At 43.5% G+C, this 22,984-nt stretch overlaps 1 protein-coding gene across 1 annotated transcript in view; it reads left to right on the forward strand.

Annotated features, from left to right (window-relative positions):
• Position 1: 1 nt before the first annotated feature.
• Positions 2-22,984, forward strand: part of LOC102383432 (lysine-specific demethylase 5A) — a gene marked incomplete at its 5' end in the record, with an annotated part of 52,096 nt that continues 29,113 nt past the window's right edge. Inside the window, 7 exons of the mRNA XM_006019467.2 lie at positions 2-43; positions 1,592-1,669; positions 2,733-2,855; positions 5,379-5,549; positions 6,018-6,152; positions 21,832-21,937; positions 22,510-22,598. Of these exons, the coding sequence (XP_006019529.2) occupies positions 2-43; positions 1,592-1,669; positions 2,733-2,855; positions 5,379-5,549; positions 6,018-6,152; positions 21,832-21,937; positions 22,510-22,598 (744 nt within the window). The remainder of the gene's footprint in view (positions 44-1,591; positions 1,670-2,732; positions 2,856-5,378; positions 5,550-6,017; positions 6,153-21,831; positions 21,938-22,509; positions 22,599-22,984) is intronic.

The following is a 22,984-nucleotide window of genomic DNA, read 5'->3' on the forward strand; positions in this document are numbered from 1 at the left end:
CCTGGCGGAGAAGACCGGCATCTGCAAGATCCGACCCCCCAAGGTACCGGCGGCAGCGCGGCCCGGGGTCGGGGTCGGGGCCGGTTGCTCCCCCTCCCCCCGGGGCAGTGCTTGGGCCATGCGCCCATCCCCCGCCCTCCAACCGCCGCCGGGGGCCGTTGGGCGATCCGTTGGCCGGTGCCTGTGCCCCTCCCCCCCAACCGCAGCTGTGGGGGGGCGTTGGGCGGTCGGTTTTGGGACCCTTGGTGCTGGGTGGGGGGAGATGTTTCCCCCCGTGCTTCGGCTTTATACGCTTCTTTTAAAAAGCAAACATTTAAATGGGAGCAGTGGATGGGTTGAGGATTGGAGCCACCTACTGCCGCAGAAGGACCGGGGCAGAGGTGGTTGGAAGGTCCTTGGGACCCTTCCCCAGACACCCCCAGGTCTTCAGCCCAGGGTAGGAAATAAGAGTAAATCCAAGGTTTAGGTGGCGTAGGGGAGGGAGGAGCAGAGAGGAGGGGGCATGAAGGCAACCAAGACCCAGCAGCTGAGGAGCCATTTTTGCTTCTGCGCTGTGAGCAGCTGCGATCTGCAGAATGGGCTGGGGGGGGCAAACCTGACCTCACCTCCACAGAGCTGCACTTCCCAAGTGAAGCAGAAACTGTCACTTGCCTGGTGCTCTGATGTCCAGTAAAAGCAGTTAGTGATCTCTAAGCAGCTGGATGTATAGCTTGGCCCCTGCATGTTTACTCATGAGTTGCCATGCAGGGGTGGACAGCCAGGCTCATTTTAAGATTTACTATTAGGACTGAATTAGGTGCCCAACACTAGTCTTACCAATCCCTTATTCTTCTCTTGGCAGTTAGAAAGTAAATATTGTACAGTCCTGGTTGGGGCCTTTAAGTGCTACTGCAGTTCAGATAACTTTTATTTTTCCTTCTCTGCCTGAAATATTTGTGCTTTTTTTTTTATTGTAGGAAGGTATGCTGTGTATTATCCTCAGCTATTGCTTAGAAGTATTCAAACTAAATTAGACTTGCTTGGAAGTTAACAGCAAGCTTGAGGGGCAGAGCTGACCCTCTCCTTATCCCTGTTATAGTGCATTCCTTATATGCCCAGCATAGTTTGCATCTGTATGCATGTCTACAGTTTTATCTAAAATGCTGCAATTTATTTGAAGTTAGCTATTGGTAAGATTTTTTGGGATATCTTTATCTAGAAAATATGGACCTTTTCTAAGAATCCTACAAGGTGGTAGCCCTAGCCTTTGTCTGTCTTTGACAGTGTGCCCTACGTTGTAATACAGTCAAGGTGGTATAAATCTGAATGTTCACCCTTTATTCAACATCTCCATTTTCCTAGGCTGTATGGCCAGGTCAGTTGACAAGCTTTTATTTAAGTAAGTATGGGGGGAAGCTTATTTATGAAGTTGTTCTGGTTTTAAAAAACAGAAACTTCTCTTGCAGGTCAAAGTGTTCAAAACCTTCAGCTTGCTATTTCTCTGATTCACTCTTTGGCAGTTCTCAAATTTTGGGAAGGTTTTTTTGCATTTGTGGAAGAAGTCAAGATTTCTTTTAAGATGTCAATAACATATGTCTGTCTCTCTCTTTAGGACTGGCAGCCTCCATTTGCATGTGAAGTACAGAGTTTTCGTTTCACCCCACGAATCCAGCGCTTGAATGAACTGGAGGTGAGCTTTTCCACTGTTGACATACGTCTGTATTCGTCCACAAAGCAATAGGTTTCCTTGCTTAGGATTTGCATTTTGGCAGGTTTCTGGATGGGAGGCATTCAAAACCCACTGACCACATCAGTGTTTATAATTGGCACTGGCAGTGTTTGGATAAAATAACTCTCCAAGGCTTTGAGAAAAATCTGGTTTTTATTTTAGTACCCAGAATAACCACACAAGTTTTTTGCACTCAACTGGAAATATGGAAAATGAATGCCAAGTACCAAGTTGTGTAGTAAGAGCCATCAGTGTCTAGCCCTCAGAACTCCACAAGCATTGAATAAATTTATTTTTCTTAATGTACTGCAGATCTTGCCCCAAATTACCTAATACTTAACTACCATTATAATGTCCTGTAAAACCTGAAATGAGCTAGTGCTGTTTTTTATGGCTGTAGTCACAATAGGTTAATTTGAGTTTAAATATAAATCACAAGAGCCTTTTTAAAATTAGTGCAAGTCCTGTGATGTCCATGTTTTTCCAAAGAGCTCTCTTTTTTTTTTTTTTCCACAGTGGCTCATATAACCTTACTCTTCAAATATCAAAGCAGCATATGAATTTTGGCTTGTAGATGTGCATTTTTTGTGCAAGAAAGACTGCTATTGGCTTCAGAGATGCTTAAGGAGACGTTCTTATTTATAACAGCTGATATTGCAATTTATCTCCTAATTAAAAATGTTCTTCAGTTCTTGTCCAAAATGCTTATTTTTAGGAGTTTGCATTTTGTATATTTAGGAGTTTAAAAAAGAGAGGTTGTTTTGGGTAGGAACTTGTCTTTTTAAGATCTCAACTATAGAAAGCAAAGAACTTTTTTTTTTTTTTTTTCCAAATTTATGGCAAAATTTTCATGTTCACATTTCTGCTTCTTGCTGTCTTACACAGCCGAGGAACAGTAAATTATCATATTATGAATTATGTTATAAGATCCTAAATTGTGTAAAGCTTTGTCTCACTTCTGTCTAGGTTTCTTTCATGTTTTACATGCTTCTTTGCTTTCCGCGCCCCACCCCCCCCATTATAGGCAGTGACCAGAGTGAAGCTGGACTTCTTGGATCAATTAGCAAAATTTTGGGAACTTCAAGGATCCAATTTAAAAATTCCTGTGGTGGAGAGAAAAATCTTGGATCTGTACGGTTTGAGCAAAGTGAGTAACGGGGCTGCAGATTTTGATGAGGCATGGGTCGTCTACCTGTTATAAGAGGGTGGTTTCTTACTGGAAAGACAGTAAGCAGTATGTTCATGAAAAACAAGGAGGCAAGACAAAATATTTTCAGTCAGTGACTGTGAAGAGAGAACAGAAAATTTACAAGTGTGGTTAGTTATGATAGATTAAATTGCCAATCATACATCAGGAAAGTTCTCCAAAACTGATGTTATCTGCCAACTTATTTCTCTATGACTCCCCCAATCTTGTAAGGCAGAGCTGCAGGACATAGTGTATTGCAAGACTAAGAGCTTATTTACAGTTGATATTTTCTGAATTGGCAATTCCTGAACACCTTGTTTGGTATAAAGCTCTATGGGGACAATCTTAGTCTGGGCCTTATACCACGGATGATTTACCTGTTCTGGAATGGCATTTTTGGTAAATTTTCAAGTTTCTACAAGTTCTAAGGCCAAATTTGTGCTAGAGACTTACTTTGATTTTTTTTTAATACTGGTCTAAACCTTACTGTGGGTGCAGTGTTTTGGCAAAATGAATGCTTTCACTGGTATTAAGTGTCCACACGAGGAAGGTTTACAGGTAGGCTTAGAGGCAAACAATTTTCTAGTATATTCAAGGGATAGAGAGGTGTGCTGCTGACACTGTTAGAACAAAGGGCCAGTTTTTAGTTGCTTACCAACTTTTACTTATTTCAGATATGATGAAGGTTTAAGAATAGGTTTTAAAGGTTATGCTTTGAAAGACTTTTTCCTGACCGGCCTTATGGGTACTTTGTAGCATATATTGTTGTTGCTGGCTTAGCTTAGTTGACTTCGAAAGACTTTTGAAATTTACTTTCTAGTCAGCCATAGTTTGTTATGGACTGGTTTTCTGTTTACTGCTACTAGAAATGTTTAAGCCATGAGCATGAAATTGGAGGGGGAGCTTAGTTCTGCATGAGGTAATATTTAAGATGTTTGACTACTTAAAAACATGGCTGAGATGCTTTTAGATTGCTAAGGTTTTTCAAGTTTAAGCATGTAGTTATGTGCTAGGCGTTCTCTTCTCATGGGTATGCTGTGAACTTAAGCAAAGATGTAACTTTTGCTATATATTGATTTCTGTAACTAAGTTGGAAAATAGCTTGTTGTAGTCATATTAAAAACAATAAGCGAGCAAATAGAGGAAAATGCATTGTAATTAAAATGTAATTTAACCTTTGTTAACATCTTGGCAGTACAAAGCCATGAACTTGAACTTTTTGCTTAAGCAGTTACTATATTTTATTGCATATCTTATGCTCCGGAATATTAAAAAAAAAAAAAAAAAAAAAAAATCTTTCCATGTAGTAAGTAACCAAGTTTGCAGCAAATTGGGAAATGAGCCTGCTCATTGTTTTGTTCCCTGTGGATTGCTGTAGGTTTTTGTTTTGTTTTCATTTTGTGACAGATTCTGCTTTTATTTTTGTTCTTTTTCCTTTGCATATTATGTGCATTCCAGTTTTCAACATCTGGTTTTTGGAGAAAGCGTATGTCTCTCTGCACTTTAAACTAGTCAGTTATGCTTCTGGTTCCATTGCAGTGACATGCTACTTCTTGTGTTTGTGTTTTTGGTAGTCCTCGGAATGTTAGGTCTACAATTCTTGGCTTTTGTGAGGAGGAAAAAGGAACTATCATGCAGCTAATTGTGTAAAAGTACTTTGAATTTTTAAAAACAAATTAAACAAAGCCATGGATGATCCTGTATAGGGTTTTAAGCTGCTTGGGAATGATTTTTTTTAAAAGGAGAGTGGGAGAAGAAATTTGGTCGGTGTTTCTGAGGAAGCATCTCCAGTGCCACTTTGACTTTCACTTGGTGACAAATGGTCTGTTATTTTTCAAGTTAAATAAAAACTAGTTATATGTAGTCAATGACAGTTTACAATGTAAAGTGAAAGACTAAAGCCAAAATGCAGTAGTTTCTTTTCTCGTTATATCAGTTGTGCTGCAGTAACAGCCATTATTTCCTTTCAACTGTAGTCTTTTCTTTTTCCCCCATTTTTGGCTTCTCGCAGAATTTCTGTGCTCTGTGGAGTCCAGAACTTCCAATACTTCAGTCTACCTGGGGTCTGTTAGAATTGGCTCTGTTCCTGACCAGACTTGTTTTTTTCCATCATGCTACAGGTTTGAGGAGAGCTGACTCTTAGTTTATTCTGTTAGTGGGTTTGTACAATTTCCAGCACATCAGAGGTAGTGCTTGTTGAACTCTTCCTGCCTGGGACAATATATACCTTATGTTCGTGTCTTGGCACTGGGGCTCTAATAAATGTATTAAGTGTCTGAAACAGATGAAAGCTTGTTTGTTAAAGTTCTGACTCTGCAAGAAGAAAAATGCCATAATGACAGGACTCTGAGGTACACAGAACTGTCAGATGTTTCATCTGTTGACTCAGCTCCTGGTTCATATGCAGTGGCAAGAGAACATTAAAAGTCTTAAGTAACTTTCTTTTTTTTTTTTCTTTTTTTTTAATTAACTTTATTTCAGATTGTTGCCAGCAAAGGAGGCTTTGATGTGGTCACTAAAGAAAAGAAGTGGTCCAAAGTGGCTAGTCGGCTGGGGTACCTGCCAGGAAAAGGCACTGGATCACTACTAAAGTCTCACTATGAACGGATCTTGTACCCTTACGAGCTCTTCCAATCTGGGGTCAGCCTTATGGTGAGATGCTTCCCTTTCAGAATAGAAAGATGGTACCCAGGTTGCACAGGGAATGTTGCCATTATTGTATTGTAACAGTTTAAGGTTCTGAAAACAGCAGTTTCTTTAAGAAAAACAGCACTTATTCGTGTGTGGCATAATGGAATTGGAAGATGCATTGTGACTGAGTGTACTTACTATTTATAGCTATCTCTTTATAGGTGTGAGATCAGTCTTGCTGGGAGGGGAAAAAAGGGAAAGAATGATGCACTTGCTTAGGAGGATGTCTTTATTTCTCTTGGCTAGGTGGCTGTGGAGATTTGTTTCCTTTATTTCTCACTGCATGGATTAATTTGCACAAATAGCATGTGCTGTACACTATGACTTCGCTGATAGTCCCATTCCTCAGCAAACAGGATGATTAGCCGATCAGAGAGTTTGATTCCCTGATCAACTAGCCTGGTATCCTTCTGTGCTCTGATCCCTTAGGGTATCCAAAAGCCAAACTTGGACCTTAAGGAAAAAGTGGAAGCTGAGGACCTCAGCTCTGATGCCCAGGCTTCCCCAAAGCAGGGTACAAGAATGAATGTTGCGCTGAAGAGAACCAGACGCGTCAAGTCCCAGGTACCCATGTTGCTTGGCTGCTATAGACAGAGTGCATTTATTCCTTGCACCAGTGCAATAGCATTGAAAGTGCAACAGCCTTTGTCTGGCTGTGGGAGCCCACTCAAATGCGCCACAAGAAAGTAGTCCTTCCACCTCCTCCCTCCATTTTTTTCTTCTAAAATTCATAGGTGTGCGTCTCATCAGCCTGGTCCACATACAGAAGTTTCCCTGGCTGAACTGAAAATTCTTTTAAAACAGATTTTAAACTCTGAACTTTCACCAACCTCATGTTGTCTTGTATCCATGAAGGTACCAATGAAAGCTAAGCGATTTAAAAGCCTTTGTATATTTGTATATCAGTCCACATGAAGCTTGAAATTGGGATTTTTAAGGATACATTTAGTCAAGAAATGCAAGCTTTTGTGTAGACAAGGTTTTACTTGATGGGGAAAGTGGGGAATTAGGCCTAATAATGCCAACATAGAGAATTTTTTTTGAAAAATTCTCAGGTGGAAGGGCTAATGCTGAATAATTGCTGGCAACTTCTTTGCAATTCTCCAGCCATTTCCCTGAGAATTCTTTTATGTGCGTTAAATGTGTTATTGCCTCTAGGAACGTTTAGTTTTCTAATAGGCAGTTTCAAAATTCTGTAAAACATGCCTAATAACTTTCCCCTCAAGGAAAACATATCATGTCAAATGCCAGCATATCAGAAAACAAACTTGCAGTCTTGGCTTGACTTCTGCTCTTTTTCTTTCACTTCAGTCCTTTAAAGCAAGTTTTCTCTGCTTCTGATAAGTGAGATGCTCACTGCAAAGAGAAAATTTCATAGGGTTTTTGGCCCAGGTCCATGTGGCATATTCCAGTGGCTCCTTGCTGGTCAGTCTGTGGGGAATGAGTGAAAGCTGGGTATTTTAGTTAATTAAAAAAGGCATGAAGAAAATAGTAAAGCTTACTTAACATTCTGCAGTTCTTTTCCTTTCTAATGCTGTTAAAACTTTTCTGTCTTTCAAAGTCCACATTTCGGGTAATTTTGTTTTCTCCCCTTTTTGCTGACTATAAAGCTGAAGAGCACCTTGGTTCATGCAGTCAGAATTGTCTTCATCATATCACTTCCTGAGGCAGACTTGCTAATTTTGCATTATGTAAATATATGCGAGCGTATCCACTGATGGCCCTAGGCTGTGAAAATATAAATTCATTTAATAGGGGTGCACCGATAGAAATTTTTGGGGGGATGATACCGATGGCCAATTTTTAACGAGCCGTATTGGCCGATACCGATCTGATTGCCGATATGCAGCCCAGCAGTGTGGAGAGCAGTGTCCGGTTGGTAAGTCTGTTGTAGTAGAAGGGGTTGGGGGCGGGAAGGGGCTTGTGGATGGTAGATCTGGGCCCCTGCAGTGAGGGAGTGGAGCTGGGGCATGGGTGGATGCTGCCCAGCTGGGCTGGGGTGGATGCTGTGGGCTAGGCTGGGGCTGCACTCGGGGTGGGTGGCAGCAGCGCTGGGAGTAGGGCTACAGGGTGGGGAGGGGGGCTGCAGCCACCCTAAAATTCATCGTGGTGTCCCCCTTCTGAGCACCGCCACTGCCCACCCCAAGGGCAGCCCGGCCCAACCACCAGCTGAAAAGAGTTCGGCACAGCCCCAGCCTGTACCAGCAGCCTGCCCTCGCCCCACGCGCAGATCCAGGGGTGCGTGCAGTGGCGGGGGGGGCGGGAGCCCCCCCCCCCCCCGCGCAGATCCGGGGGTGCGTGTGGTGGGGGGAGCCGTTCCTTCCCCCTGGAATATGCTGCTTGTGGCTCTGTCCTGTGTCCTGCCATGCCCTGGCTGGGCAGTGCCTGCCCCAGTCCCACTCCCACTCTCTCCTTCACTGCAGGGGCCTCAGTCTGTCCCCTCTCCCCCTCCCTCTTCCACTACAACAGACTTACCACTGTACCTGGCTGCTCTCCATGCTGCCGGGCTGTGCTCCTAGCCACGTGTGTGCTGTGTTGTGGCTGCACACATGCACAGGGCAGTTATTAGCCACATCAACTAAAAAGAGCTGATTTGCCAGTTCTATCAGTTTTCCTTATATAGGTTCCGATCTGATGTGGGACTGATGTATTGGTGCACCTCTACTCTTCTAATGATATTGTTTAGGGTTTGGTCACTGTTTGTACTGAAGAATCCGGAGCATTGCAGGAATGTAGAGTTCTTGATCTACTGTAGCGGGTGTTAAGTTATTGTGCCACTTCACTACATTATTAAGATCTTGTCATTCTGCACAAGAGTTCCCAGTTGTTCCTGTGGCAAAGTAAGTCTGTCTGGACGCGTGTCCAGGAAGTGCGGCATTACAGGAATGTAGTCTCAGTGAAGCCAGCAGGAACTTTTGGGTGGCAGAACAGAAACAGGTCAGCTACAAGATGCTTGCAAGGGCAGTAGTAAAAGCAGTTATCTCTTTACTGTAAATAATTATATATACATTTCTGTACATAATGATGAGTTGTTTGCATACCATGAACCTCATCAAAATACCACATGGTACCAGAAGTGGGATGCACACCATGCTGGAGGACCCAGTGAAAGAGGTAACACAGAAATGACTGCTACAGAGCTTGTGAGACTGCAAGTTACCGTACCTCAGCACTTGAAAATCCAGGGGAATGCTAAAAATGCCTGGAAACGGTTCAAACAGCTATTTGAGGTGTATACGAAAGCCATGGGGAACAGATAATTGGAAGAAGAACAAAATATTTCTCTGCTCTTAAGTTGCAGGCAGTGAAGTGCTGGATGTGTATAATGTCAACCATACAGAAGGGGAAGAGGGGAAATAAGAAAGGCTTGAAGAAATAATGAAAATGTTTGAAAATCATTGTGTTTCTAGAAAAAATATTACTTGTAAGAGAGAGCTTTCAGATGAGGGCACAAAAGGAAAGGGAAACAATGGAAGAGTTTGTCACAGACCTGAAACTAAAAACTCAGTCCTGTGAATATGGAACACTCACAGATAGTCCTGGGATATTACAATAAAAAAGTCTAAGATTACTGAGAGACACTACCCCCCACACACTTAACTTGAGACAGCATGGTCACATGGAAAGCTAATAACAAGAAAGTGCCCAGCATTCAGGCAGAAATGTATGAGATGTAGTAAACTGAACCATTAGGCTTAAATATGCAAAGCAAGTGGGAACCTGTATGCAGTTACTTCAGAAGGAGATTGAAGTGAGAAGGAAGAGCTGTTTTGAAGCACAATTGAAGAAGAGCCCAAAAGCTCAAAAGATTGGCTAACTAAAACGCTGCTGAATGGCCCTTATTTAACTACAAGAAAGATTGGGGCACAAGCAAACAAAGCAGTAATTGAAATAGAGAGGTGTAAAGGGCTCATGGAAGTGAGAGAGTCTAAGGCAGGGGAATCAGCTGGATGAGTCGCTGGGTTGTCTGTACATTTAGACTGAGACTGACATCGCCCCTGGTGCAGCCTGGACCCTGTGTGACTCGTAGATCCCTGGGTCCAGCTCATGCACCTCATGCTAGCCTGGCATACTGTGTTGAATCTGGCCCATGTGCTGTATGTTTGACACCCCTGGTTTAAGGTATCTGTGAAAGATTGTAATGGAGGGACCATTCCAGTGCTAAGAGAGTGTACTTTGACTCTTAGATACAAAGGTAAAACAATAGAACAGGAGTTCATGGTGGTACACAGAGGAAAGCAACTAGTTTTGCGTTTGTACGCATGTGAAATACTTGGTCTTATTAAGAGAAGAGGATGTATGTATATCATAGAGAGGCTGAAAGGTGCTACTGAACCGAACTTCAAGGCACTAATTGCATTGTATGACCATGTATTCACAGGGAATGTGTGCATCCCAATGACATACAAAATATGGTAAGAGAAGATGCAGAACCAGTGATACATGCCACAAGAAAAGTCTCATGTGCCTTAAGCAAAAGACTAAAAGAGCTACAAAAAATATGGCAGCAAATGGTACCATTAGGAGAATAGAAGAAACAATGGACGTAGTCAATTCCCTAGTAACTGTAGAAAAGAAAGTAGGGGGACTGTGGCTATGTTTTAAACCCAAAGAATTTGAAAAAAAAAAAAAAAAAGAATGCTTTGACTTACCCAGAAGAAGTAAGCTATTTTTAGAGATGACAAAAAGCAAGTTCTTCAGTAAATTGGATGCTTTGGTAGGATTCTGGCAGATTCCTTTGATCCTTGGTAGTTCCAAGAGCTGCAACTCTCAGCAGTCCACTTGGAAGGTACTGCTTCCTACTCTTCATAGCCCTTTTGAAGTATGCTCAGCTCCAGAAGTATTTCATTGCAAAAATGAGTCGGATGCTAGAAGATCTAGCAGGTGTGAAGGTCTAGGTTGGTCACAATAATCTGAGACAGCTGTGCTACTGAACATAAAGGGGGACTGAGAAAAGTATTAGATATTGCAAGAGCTACCAACCTTAATTCGAGTAAAGATAGACATCAGTTTCAGATAACACAAATACTGCATTTAGGTGACCACTGGCTTCAAGAGGAATCTTACCTGATGACTCAAAGGTTCTGGTGATACTGAACATGCCAAAACCTGAAGATAGAAAAGGAAATCAAAGATTGCTAAGACTATTGCATTATGTCAGCAACTTTATCCCTAACTGTATAACTTGCACAACTCGCTTAAAGCAACTTTTCCATAAAGGCATGGAATGGGTCTGGATTTTAGAGCATGAAAGTGAATTTAATGATCTAAAATGCATATTGACATTAGCCCCAGTGCTACAATTCTTTGACCCATTAAAAGACATCAGACACAGATGCTTCAAAAGATGTGTTGGAAGCAGTAATATTATAGCATCGTGAAACTGTTTGCCAGTCTCATGTGCATCTGGGGCTATGACAGCTACAGAAAAAATACATGCGCAGCTTGAAAAGGAGATCCTTGGCTTAGTTTATGGATGTACAAGACTCCATAACTTACTGTGTGGTTAGAGATTCACTGCAGAAACAGATCACGAAACACTGATTGAAATATTCAGAGAAGCACTTTGAGATGTGCCACCAAGGATTCAGTGATTACATCTGAAATTACAAAAGCATGATGTGACCCTGGAGTTCCAACTTTGATGCCACTTAATGATGGCAGACGCGCTTTCAAAAGATATTACCCCTTATCAAACCATCCACAATCTGATCATCTGGAGCAAATTATAACCATATGTATGAACGTGATTTAAAGCATCATTCAGTATATAGAAAGATAGAGTTGGAAGGGACCCCAGGAAGTCATGTAGTCCAACCCCCTGCTCAAAGCAGGATCATCCCCAACTAAGTCATCTGAGCCAAAGCTTTGTCTAGCCGGGTTTTGAAAACCTTCAAGGATGGAGCTTCTACAACCTCTCTGGGTAACCTGTTCCAGTGTTTTACTACCCTCCTAGTGAGAAAATTCTTCCTCATATCCAACCTAAACTTCCCTTGTGTTGCAACGTGAGACCATTGCTCCTTGTTCTGTCATTTGCTACCACTCAGAACAATCTAGCTCCATCCTCTTTTGAACCCTCCTTCAGGTAGTTGAAGGCTGCTGTTAAATGCCCCCCCCTCCCCCCGGTCTTCTCTTCTCTAGACTAAATAAGCCCAGTTCCCTCAGTTTTTCCTCATAAGTCATGTCCTTCAGCCCCCTCAACATTTCTGTTGCCCTCCACTGGACTCTCTCCAAATTGCCCGCACCCTTTTGGGGGTGGTGGTGGTGGGCATGACTGAATGCAGTACTCTAGATTTGGCCTCACCCGTACTGAATAAAAGGGAGTAATCACTTCCCCTGACCTAATGACAACACACTTAACAATGCAGCCTGGTATGCTGTTAGCCTTGATGTTAGCCTATGAGTGTTCTCAGTAGTGGCAGTTAACAGAACAAGGAGCAACAGTCTCAAGTTACAGCAAGGGAAGTTTAGGTTAGATATTAGGAAAATTTTTCTCACTAGGAGGGTAGTAAAACACGAACAGGTTACTCAGAGAGGTGGTAGAAGCTCCATTCTTGGATGTTTTCACAGCCCAGCTAGACAAAGCTTTGGCTCAGATGACTAAATTGGGGATAGTGCTGCTTTGAGTAGTGGGTTGGGCTAGATGACCTCCTGAGATCCCTTCCAACCCTAATTTTCTATGATTCTATAACTACAACAAAGGTGGAAGACTATTTCCACAGTTAAGAAGGAATGAATGCAAATGTGGGAAGATGCACACTGGCCAGTTAAAGCTAAGGTAATCCCGGAGGAGTTTTATGTGCAAAATTGCATGGGTACATAATTCCCCCCGGTATAATTTAGGCTTTGCTTGCAGGGACCCTGTGTTAGAAGCTGTGAAACTGGCTTCATCATAGCGCACAAGTTAACTAGTAGGAGCTTGCACATGAGGCAGCCAGGCAGTTTGAGGGTTGCTAAGCTCTCAGCGCCATGTCCTGAGGGGCATTGCTGGACCTGATGATCTTGTGAAGTCTCTTCCAGACCTAAACTCCTGTGAATTTGTGAGTCACCTCCATCATATACTGTGATCAGAGATGAAGGCCAAATCTTGAAGGAATTCCAGACATCTGCTCAAAATCCCTGATAAAGAGGATGATATGAGTGAAATAGAACCAGGAGCACCAGTTGGAACTAATTGCTAAGTTAACCCAGAATCTGCCCGAGAGAGAGAACTTGAAAGTACAAAGATGTTGATAAACAGGGCCTGTGATGCAGTAAAGCTGAAAGATTGCCAAAATGTCCAAAGAGATTTATTGAGACACATTAGTTTGAGTTTTTATAATAATTGATTTCTTAATGCAGTTACTATAGTTAGGAATTTTATAAAAAGGGGAATATGTGACATAGAGTACATCCAGGAAGTGTGGCATTCCAGGATACAGCCTGGGTGAGACTAGCAGGAACTTCCAGGTGGCAAAACAGGAACAGGCCAGGCCTTGCAAGGCCACAAAACCTTTGCTAGGGCAATAGTAAAAACTGTTACCTCATTGTAAATAGTTGTGCATAATTTTTGTCTGTAATCGAGTTATTTGCATTCCCCAGGCTTAATCGATATACCACAGTTCCAGTAAAATAATATTGTTGTTGTTCTGCATCCCCCAACACTATTTTGTAGCAGTTTCTTCATTCCATTTAAGAGGGGAAAATTTCAATGAGTGAGTGAGTGATCTGTTGTACAATATGCAGTGCTCTTTAATTTTTTTTTTATTTATGAAAAATGACACACACAAACTCTAGTCCCTGGGGAACAGTCCATTACCTTAATCAGGAGAAATTCAAGTAAATAGGTTTTGGCATACAGCAGAGGGCCTTATTGAACTCATTAGACTAGCTGTGGAACTGGGTTTCAGAGCAGAGGCCTGTCTTTCATTCCCCTAGTGAGAACCCCCCCCCCAATCAAAGGATTTTACAGAATGTTGCAGATTTCAATTTTTGTGGTGGTGCTTCTTTCAAGTAGAATAAATTCTATCGTAGGCAGGCCTCAAGATATGTAAAACTTCATAGAATAAAATGAACATTTAGATTTATACCAGAAGTCAATCGGATACCCTTCAGAGCACAAGTAATAATGCCTCACATGTGAATGTACAGTAACTAAAAGTTAAGGTGTGTGAAGCTTCAGGTGCTGATTCAATTCAGAGGAGATTCAGCCTGATCTGTGTCGGGGCCGAGGGGCTGTGGCCAGCAGCCTGGGCACGTGGGCCGGGGAAAGGGGTCGGCACGGCGAACTAGAATTAGGCACTGACGTGTAGAGGTTGATTAAAGATTGTTTTACTTACACCGTAGATGGTTGCGGTGCAGGCAGGAAAACTTTCTTGAGTTGCAGTTACAAAACGAAAACAAAACTTGAACAAGACCCGCAGAAAACTCGAGGCTCTTGAAACAACCTGGACAGAGCTCTGGATACACACACACGAAGTTTGCTAGGCTCCGTGGACCGACCGAAGGCGCGCAGGGAAGGGTACGTTGAGGGATCAGGCGGCGATGGGGAGAGGCTAGAGGTTGATCAGGCCCCTGTATCCTCCTTTAAGGCACACACGCGGAGTTTGTTAGGCTCCACAGCGCGCTTAGAGTTCTTCACGAGATGGATGTGAAGTCCTCCTCTTCCAACTTGGGCGGAAACTGCTCAAGCCTCTTATACAGCTAGCAAGCCAATCGCTAGCCGCCATGTGGGAATAATTTAGAAACAGCCAATAGTGGAAAACAAATTTACATACGGGTGGCGGGAACTCCTTTGCACCGGGGTTTTCTCTATGCAACTGAGAATTGCACTGTGCAAAGAAAGCTCCATGTGGCGGGAAATAATTCTGCAGTGCCGAAGCACGCACAAAATCATACCCTTTGGGTCATGACAATTTGGTGGCCAAATCTCCAAATCCTAATTGAATCGGGGGACCAATAAAAAGGTCCGAATTGATTTGAAACTCTCTGAATCTTGGGAAAAGATTCGGAGAGCGTCAACAATTCGGACAGTCCCTGCCCAGTGCAGCAGGGAGGTAGAGCTGGACTCCGTGCTGGTAAGGGGTGGGGAGGGGACCATGGGGGGACCCCTGCCAGGCCCCATCACCCACCCGCTCCCCCAGCCCCACCCCCCCATGGCTGCCCTAGGCGCCCCAGCTCCTGATGCTTTAAAAATAAGCCCCACTCACCAGGTGCTGCTGGGGAGCAGGCTATTCCCTGCTGCCCCACGCTGTATGGGGGGCTCTGCCACGAGCTCCCCCATGGCTGCACTGCCTGGTCCAGCTCCGGCCCTTTAAGAAAATAAAATGAGAAAAACCCCAGGACTCACCGGTTCCTGCAGCAGCCTTTGGACTCTGGGGGGCTCATGGCAGAGACCCCCAACAGAGCAGCGGGGATCACCACCCGCTGGGCAGGAACTGGTGACTTTGGGGGTTTTTCTTGTTGGTTTTTTTCCTTAAAGGGCCGGGAGCTGGGGCAGGCAGGGCAGCCATGGGGGAGGCTGGAACAGTGAGGGGGGAGGGTTGGGGGGCTTGTGCAGAGCCCCCCATGTGTGGGGCAGTGTTGGGCAGCAGGATCTTCTTCCCCGCCCCCGCAACGTCCAGCAGAACCCGGTGAGTCTGGGCTTTTTTTTTTTCCCCGAAGTGCCGGGAACTACGTCAGGCAGGGCAGCCATTGCTGGGGCTGGGAAAGGAGGCGGGAGATGGGCCTGGCTGATTCGGACATTCGGCAGCATCCGAATCTGCAAATCAGATTTGGCTGAATTGATTTAGGACTGTGATTTGAATCACCGAATCGAATTACTGTCCCCTGAATTGGCTGAATCTGAAGCAAATAGTAGCTGCTTTGCACAGGCCTACTAAAAGTCACTGTATTCTTTCCTGGCTCATACTCTTAGCTCTATGTAGGGTGTACCACAGTAACCCTAAATGCAGGTAGAAGGTATAGCTGATACTGGTGGACTGCGTCTAAGCAGTGTTTCTAAATAGGAAACAGTTCTTTTTTAAAAAGTGCCCTGAAATAATTAGCAAATGTGAAATCAGTGGAAAAGAGTGTGGATCCAGTGACCAGAAGCTTAATGAAATAAACCTAAGAAACTGCTTATAGAATGCACTAGTACAAGAATGCCATTTTTCAGGAAGTCCATTTTTTTTTTTAGGTATTGGAGGGAAGTTGCCAGAGAAGAAAGAATTACAGTCCTCTAGTTAAAGAAGGCTTGGAAGTCTCTGGATAGTTTAATTAAATTGCAATTGACAACAAATTCCCTGAAATAAAACAAAAGGAAAAGAAGGATGCCCTTTTTTGTGAGCAACTAATCAGGCTCATTCTTTTTCCCTTTACTGCTATTGGATATGGTGGGAAAGACAAGCAATTAACAATTTTCAAGAAAAAGAGGATGGTAATGAAGAAGCAGAATTAATTAATACTAGAAAATAAAAATGGTGTTACATATTTTGTGGGGAGAAAAATAGGTTGAGGGAAGGTGGATCACTCTGAATGTGAGGGATTAAGTTAATTGAAAAACAGTTTAGGTACATTTTCTGTTCAAACTTTTTGGTAAATTAAGTAATTAGAAAAGGCATACTTTTTTTAAAGATCATTATTAGGGTTGGAAGGGATTTCAGGAGGTCATTTAATCCAAACCCCTGCTCAAAGCAGGAACATCCTCAACTATATCATCCTAGCCAAGGCTTTGTCCAGCTGGGTCTTATAAACCTCCAAGAATGGAGATTCCACAACCTCTCTGGGTAGCTTGTTCCAGTGCTTTAGTTACCTTCTTAGAGAGACCTTTTCTTGATATCTAACCTAAAGTTCCCTTGCTGCAACTTGAGTCCATTGCTCCTTCTATTATCTGCTGCCACTGAGAACAATCTAGTTATGTCCTCTTTGCATCCCCCCTTCAGATAGCTGAAGGCTGTTATTAAATCCCCTCTCAGTCTTCTCTTCTCTAGACTAAATAATCCCAGTTCCCTCAGCCTCTCTTTTTAAGCCCTGTTCCCCAGGCCCTATCATTTTCATTGCTCTCTGCTGGGCTGGGGATTTTCTCCAGTTGGCCACATCCTTTCTGTAGTGGGGGGCCCCAAAACTGGATACAGTATTCCAGATGTTGCCTCACTAGTGCTGTATAGAAGGGAATAATTACTTCCCTCAATCTGCTGGCAATGCTTCTACTAATGCAGCCTAGTATGCTGTTAACTTTCTTGGCCATAAGGGCACGCTATTGGCTTGTATTCATCTTATTGTCCATTGTAATCCCCAAGTGTAGATCAGGTAGGCGAATGTTTAAAAAGCCAAAACCATCAGGATACAGCCTGGGCTCCTCAGTGATTTGGCTAATAAATTTACTGATCCACTTATAAATTCTGAAAAATAATGGTAGTGAAAAAAATCATAATGACATAAAAAAAAAAAGATGCTATTGAAGGGACACTAACCTCAAATTCTGGGGAGAATTTTTTTTGAACACTTTAAAGCAGACCTGGGTAATACATCTGCCCTGAGTTCTCATACAGATTTTTAAGGGTTTTATGTCATTTTCATATTTTGAAAACTTTCCTCTCGTTTTTGCAGTGTAGAAGATTCTTAGAGTGGAATCTAGCTATACATGGAAACAATGATACCTACTATATAAAAAGTGCAGGTAGTTGCATAAAATAATACTGTCCCAGAGGGTCGATAAGAAAGGGGTGGGAGACCCCTCCCTTGGCATGGGTCGCAATGGAGACAGCCTGCCACGATGCTGAGAAGAAAAGCCCTGATAACAGGCAAACTTACCACCCGCAGGCACAGCCGGGCTGGATGAGCCCCAGAGGGGCAGAGTGCCTGTGCAATTCATCAGCTGCTTTTCTCTGCGACTGGGGCTGGCGTGCCCCCATGATGTCATTGAGGAACACCGTATGAACACCATAAGCTGGGGACAGGAAAGCAGCAGGGGGGCAGCTGTGGGACCACTGAGCCAAATGAAGACCCCGGACACGGCCAAGGAGGGGCTGAAGAGGGACCCAGCCAGAGGGTCCAAGGCCTGATTTAAAGGGTCACATCACCCTGGATGGTGAGGGAGTCAGGAGGAGAACACCGAGAGACAGCAAAGCCGGCAAACACAGGACGTGGGAGTGGGAGTGGGCAGAGGCCCCTCCCTGGAATTGTGGTTCTTTAGTTGTATTTGAGTTACCTTGAACCCCCCCGGGTCAGAGGGGAGGCCATAGGGCAGATGCCAAGGGTGAGCAAGCCCGGGCCGCTCAAAAGAGCCCAACGCCGAAAGGCTAGGCCCACCAGTGAGGTCATTGCGCTGCCTGGGCAAACCTGGGCGGTGGGAAGAAAGACTTGTGAGCACCGAGGGCCAGAGAGGCAGAGAGGGAGGGGGATACCACAACAAGGCGGAGCCGAATCGCCCATCATTCAGCAGCGCTGATAGGCTGGTGCATGACTGGTGTGTAGGGGAGGTGGAGCCCCAAGAATGATCTCTCATGTCAATGTCTGATGCATTCTGCACGAAGGAAGGAAGCCCTACTACTGAACAGAACACCCAAGATGAGGCAGACACCCAAGACCAGGGTATTCCCTATGGAGAACGTGACACCACGTCACGACAACCAGAGCCATCTGCGCGACATACCCTAGCGTGTGTTCCAGGGCCTCATGGGAGAGGCTCCATGAAGTTAGGCGGGCACAAGTACATATGTAATAATTTTCACTTATAACCTTGGACACTGCCTGTATCAGTAGTTACAAAAAATATTGTGTGGGCTTTTTTTCCCCTCAGCTTTATAAAGGTCATCTTCAAAGGATAAGGCACTATTTCTGTAGAACCATAATTTGATCATGTTATACTGTTGTTCCATATGGAGGAAACCCTTGCCCCCTCCTCCCCCCTTAATCTCATGTAACAGTTGTGGGAGGGTGGAGGAAATAGAAAAGTCTATTAAACTTGCTTCATTGTAAGTTCTGTCAAATGTTCTAGGTAGGGATAAGAAGGTTGTGTGCTGGCATGTGCAAAAACACAAGTGTCACCTGAGTTATTAAAATAGAATCTCTTCCTAAAGGTATGTAGTGTGTGACAGTGGTGTGTGTATTATGTTGCAGTTGTATCTGTGGTCACCATTCATTTTTGTGCTAGAGTGCTTATTTGATGAAGGTGGTTAGGCACATCACTTTTTGTTATCTCTTAGAGATGGAAGCAAAGGTATTATTCACAGAGTTTTGGAGGGCATTAGTGGCATAGATTATGTGAAAGTGGTTACACTTTTTTCAAGTTATGCTCACTTTGAAGTATGGTGGAATCAGAAAAGTAGTATGGGTTTATAAGTCTAGTCATAAGCTTGCTTTGTTACAGAATTGCAAAACTAATGTTTGAAGGTATGTTTGTATTTTAATAAAGGATATAATATTCAAATTCATTTTTCAAGTAGACTTGAAGATCATCTTGGATTATGCAGGAAGTATTAATAAACAGTAATGTGAAACAGGATTGTACTGTGTTGGGGAATGTAATCTGATACTAGGAGAATCTTTTAAGTTTCATTTTATTTGTTTGCAGTAATCAACTCAGAGTGAGTAAATTGTGTTTAGAAAACAACTTTCAGGTAAAATTAGTATTAGCTCTGATGTAATATGTCTAAATGTTGTTATACTTAAGTAATCTAATATAGCAGAATATTTTTGTGTACTTCATAAATAAGTCTTCTCCATAGTGAATATACGCACTTTCCCATTATAATTGATCCACTGACTCCTTTTTTTCATTTTATGAACAAAGAAGGTGAACAGAAAATCCTTAAATGTAGTCAATAAACTTTAAAAAATCAGGATTTAATATCAGGATGGATTTAATAAAAGTGAACTTTTAAAAAAAAGTTAAAGTTGATAGTATCTCGTTACAATGGGAGGAACTGTTGTCACTAGTTGGAACACCAGCACAATATAAATTATTTATGCAGATGGGAATACAAACAGAACACAGTTAAGTATTTTATGCTGAATATCAATATGATGCATAGGTAAACAATCCATAAACAAAGAATTAAATAGAAGGGAGAAATTTGGACAAGAGTAGTATTGAAATGAATGATGGTGGCTAGCAAATGAGGCTTAAGTATTCAGTTTATTTTGGCAGCCAGAAGAGCCAGTGATTGAACTGAATACATGACAGTCCTCTTCATAGTTTCATTGCAGCTGTGCACAGATCTGTGGGGAACCCCAAAGGCTGGATGACAAGGTGCAGGCAGGCTGGACCTGTCCCACAGGCTAGGGGTTGAGTACCTCTGAGTTATTACTTAATGAACATAACTGCATGGTATCATGGATTTTTAAAAACTTTTTAAATACGTGTTTGCTATCTTAATGGACTGATTTTTTTGAACATTTTGCAGGAGTACTGGAGCTTAATAGAAGGGAGCGGAATGAAAAAAATTTAGTGGCAAGTGCCTGAAAAACTTTGCAGCATTAGAGAGGCAGTATGGAAAGTTACAAGGTGGTTGAGAGACTTGGTAGATAAAAGGGGCATCTAGAATCCTGTCACTGTTTAGAGTTTTGGCAATGATGCATAAAACAAGATTGAGAAAGTAGAGGGGGTCAGTGATGGGTCATCATCAGAAATGAATGGGTAAGGCCTAGAGCTGCATTGATAGATCGTTCTGATACCTGATTGGTACCGATCTAAAGAAAATTTGCTATATCGGATATCGGCCTGATGGGGCCGATAATTTGGCCAATAAATGCTCGTGCTGTGCGCAGCTGCAGTGCAGCACTCAGGCAGTGAGGAGCAGAGCTGGCAGCATGGAGAGCTGCCTCCAGCTGTTTAGTTCGGTGTGGTAGAAGGGAGGGAGAGGGAAGGTGTGTGGGGGGAGTAGATCAATGCCCCCTGTGGTGAGGGAGGGGCAGGGGCAGGCGCTTCCCAGGTGGGATGGGCATGTTGGGGAGTTGGCTCCTGCCGCTGTGTATGCCCCCCGGATCTGCGCAAGGTGGGGCAGAGTGGGCTGCAGCCGGGGCTGCACAGGGCTCTTGTCTGGCAGGGCTGGGCTCAGAGTGGGCACTGGCAGTGCTGGGAGGATGCTGCATCCACCCCAGATTTCACTGCCACTCCATTCCTAGCGGCACCGCTAGGAGCGGAGCAGCAGCAAAATTTGGGGTGGATGCAGCATCCTCCCAGCGCCTCTGCTGCCCACTCTGAGCCCAGCCCTCCTGAGAAGAGCCCTGCACAGTGCTGGCTGCAGCCCGCCCTGCGCAGCTCTGGGGGGCACACACCTCCGCTGTGCCCTCCCAGGGTGCAAGCAGCAGCAGGAGCTGCCACTCTCTACCCGGCTGCAGTGCCCCACCCCGCTCCCCTTGCCTGGGCAGCGCCTGCCCCTACGCCCTCCCTCACCACAGGGGACATTGATCTTCCCCCACGTCCCTTCCCAACCCCAGCCCCTTCCACCACACTGGACTTAGAGCTGGAGGCAGCTGTATTGGAAATCGGATCGGTATTGGCCTCAAAAATATCTATCGATACACCCCTAGGAAGGCCTAAACAAGATTCCAAGACATCTCATTAACTGAATCTAACTTATATATGCAGATATGCTTATAGATTTTGTAGATTTCTAGGGTTAGAAGGGACCTATTAGATCATTAAGTCTGACTCCTTGCTCTGGGCAGGAAAGAACTCTGGGGTCAAGTGACCCCAGCCAGGTGCTTGTCCGATCTCCTCTTGAACACCTTCAAGGTAGGGGAAAGCACCACCTCCCTTGGAATTCCATTCCATATTTTGGCAACCCTCACTGTAAAGAATTTCTTCCTGATATCCAATCTAAATCTACTCTCCTTCAGTTTATGGCTGGCCTGGTAAACAGAGTATCCCCTTATTTGCTCAAGAAAGCAGGTGATAGACACTCTACAAACAACGTATGAAAGTTGAACCTCCTGTTCAATAGCGGCTTTAGAGAATACTGCATTGGTAATTTTTGCTAGAATTCAAATTAGTCTAATGTCATAATCCTCAGTCAATCTTTTGAAATACTAAATGGATATATTCATTTGGAGGAATGAAACAGAAATTCTCATCTGTTTCATCTGATTCTCATTCTTGCATCTAGATACCAAGTGTGGGGAAGGAAGATCATGCCTTCTACCTATTGATGGTTCACATTGCTAGGGATATGATTGGGGAGATGCAAGGAAGGAAGGGTTTAGAGGTATAAGTAGACGTTAAAGAGAGGAGATCGGAAAGAAAACTGTTTATACTGACTTGCTATTTTTTTATTTGCAGACAGAGACAGGGGAGATGAGTAGAAATACTGAACTGAAGAAGCTGCAGATCTTTGGAGCTGGACCTAAGATGATGGGATTGGCGTTGGGATCAAAAGATAAGGAAGGTAAGTAAGTCTCTGTTGCTGTTGTAAGGTGGGAAGGACTAGTTAGTCTGAAACAGTCCATTGAAACAGACCTCTGCTGTCTCCAGACACAAGTGGAAAGAGATTAAAGTGGGGCAACTGTAACAGGGCAAAGGAAGTTAAAACTTTTTTTTTTTTTGAGGAAGATAATGAAACCCAGGTGACCTAACTGGTTCTGTAGGATTGTTCCACTGTCTTGATATTGATTTAGGTCTTCATATGGTTAAAAGTGAGCATTAAGCATCTGCTGCACAAATTAATTGCAAATAAACAGGATTAGAAAAGTGGTGCATTAATTTTAAGAGCATTCATTTTTGCTGAGCGCATGGTGTGAGAGTATTGCAATATGTTTCATGGGGTGACTTGATCACTTGTTAAGATCAGCAAGAGAAGTTTTACCCTTCCTCAGTTACACAGCTTTGGTGCAAATTATCCAGGTGCAGCAACCCATTCTTGTTTTTCTTGGAAGCATTGGATAGTCTTTGCTGCTAGAGGCAGGATATTACATGATCTTTGTGCTATGTTTAATTACATGACACTCTCTTTGCTCCAAGATGAGGTGACTCGAAGACGCAAAGGCACCAGGTCAGAAGCCTTTGGCATGCAGATGAGGCAACGCAAAGGGACGCTCTCTGTCAACTTTGTAAGTTTAGTTTCTTTGCTTTTAAGTAGGCAAGCATAGGAAACTTAGCTATTTTACCTTCATGTGCCTTAAATTACTATACCTGAACACACAAGTTGCACTTAAGTGCCATTTTTTACACTTGCATAGTTTTTTTGGTTCAGTTTCCAGTGGCATTACTATATTTGCCCTGTGTTTCCCTTTTGATTATGCTCAGGAGTCTCCAGTATGGCCTTACATGGTCTGTGGCAGAATAGGATTGTGTGGGTAGGTTCATTAACTGTGTTAGTGTGGCTGGAGAAAAACTGTGTCTAGGAACTGTTTAATTCAGGAGGAGGAAAAGGTGGAGGAAACCCTGCCCGCCCATTTGGTTTGATTTGATTTGATTTGATTTTTTAGCTCGGTAA

Source organism: Alligator sinensis, unplaced genomic scaffold, assembly GCF_000455745.1.
Source record: "Alligator sinensis unplaced genomic scaffold, ASM45574v1 scaffold87_1, whole genome shotgun sequence".
Taxonomy (NCBI): domain Eukaryota; kingdom Metazoa; phylum Chordata; order Crocodylia; family Alligatoridae; genus Alligator; species Alligator sinensis.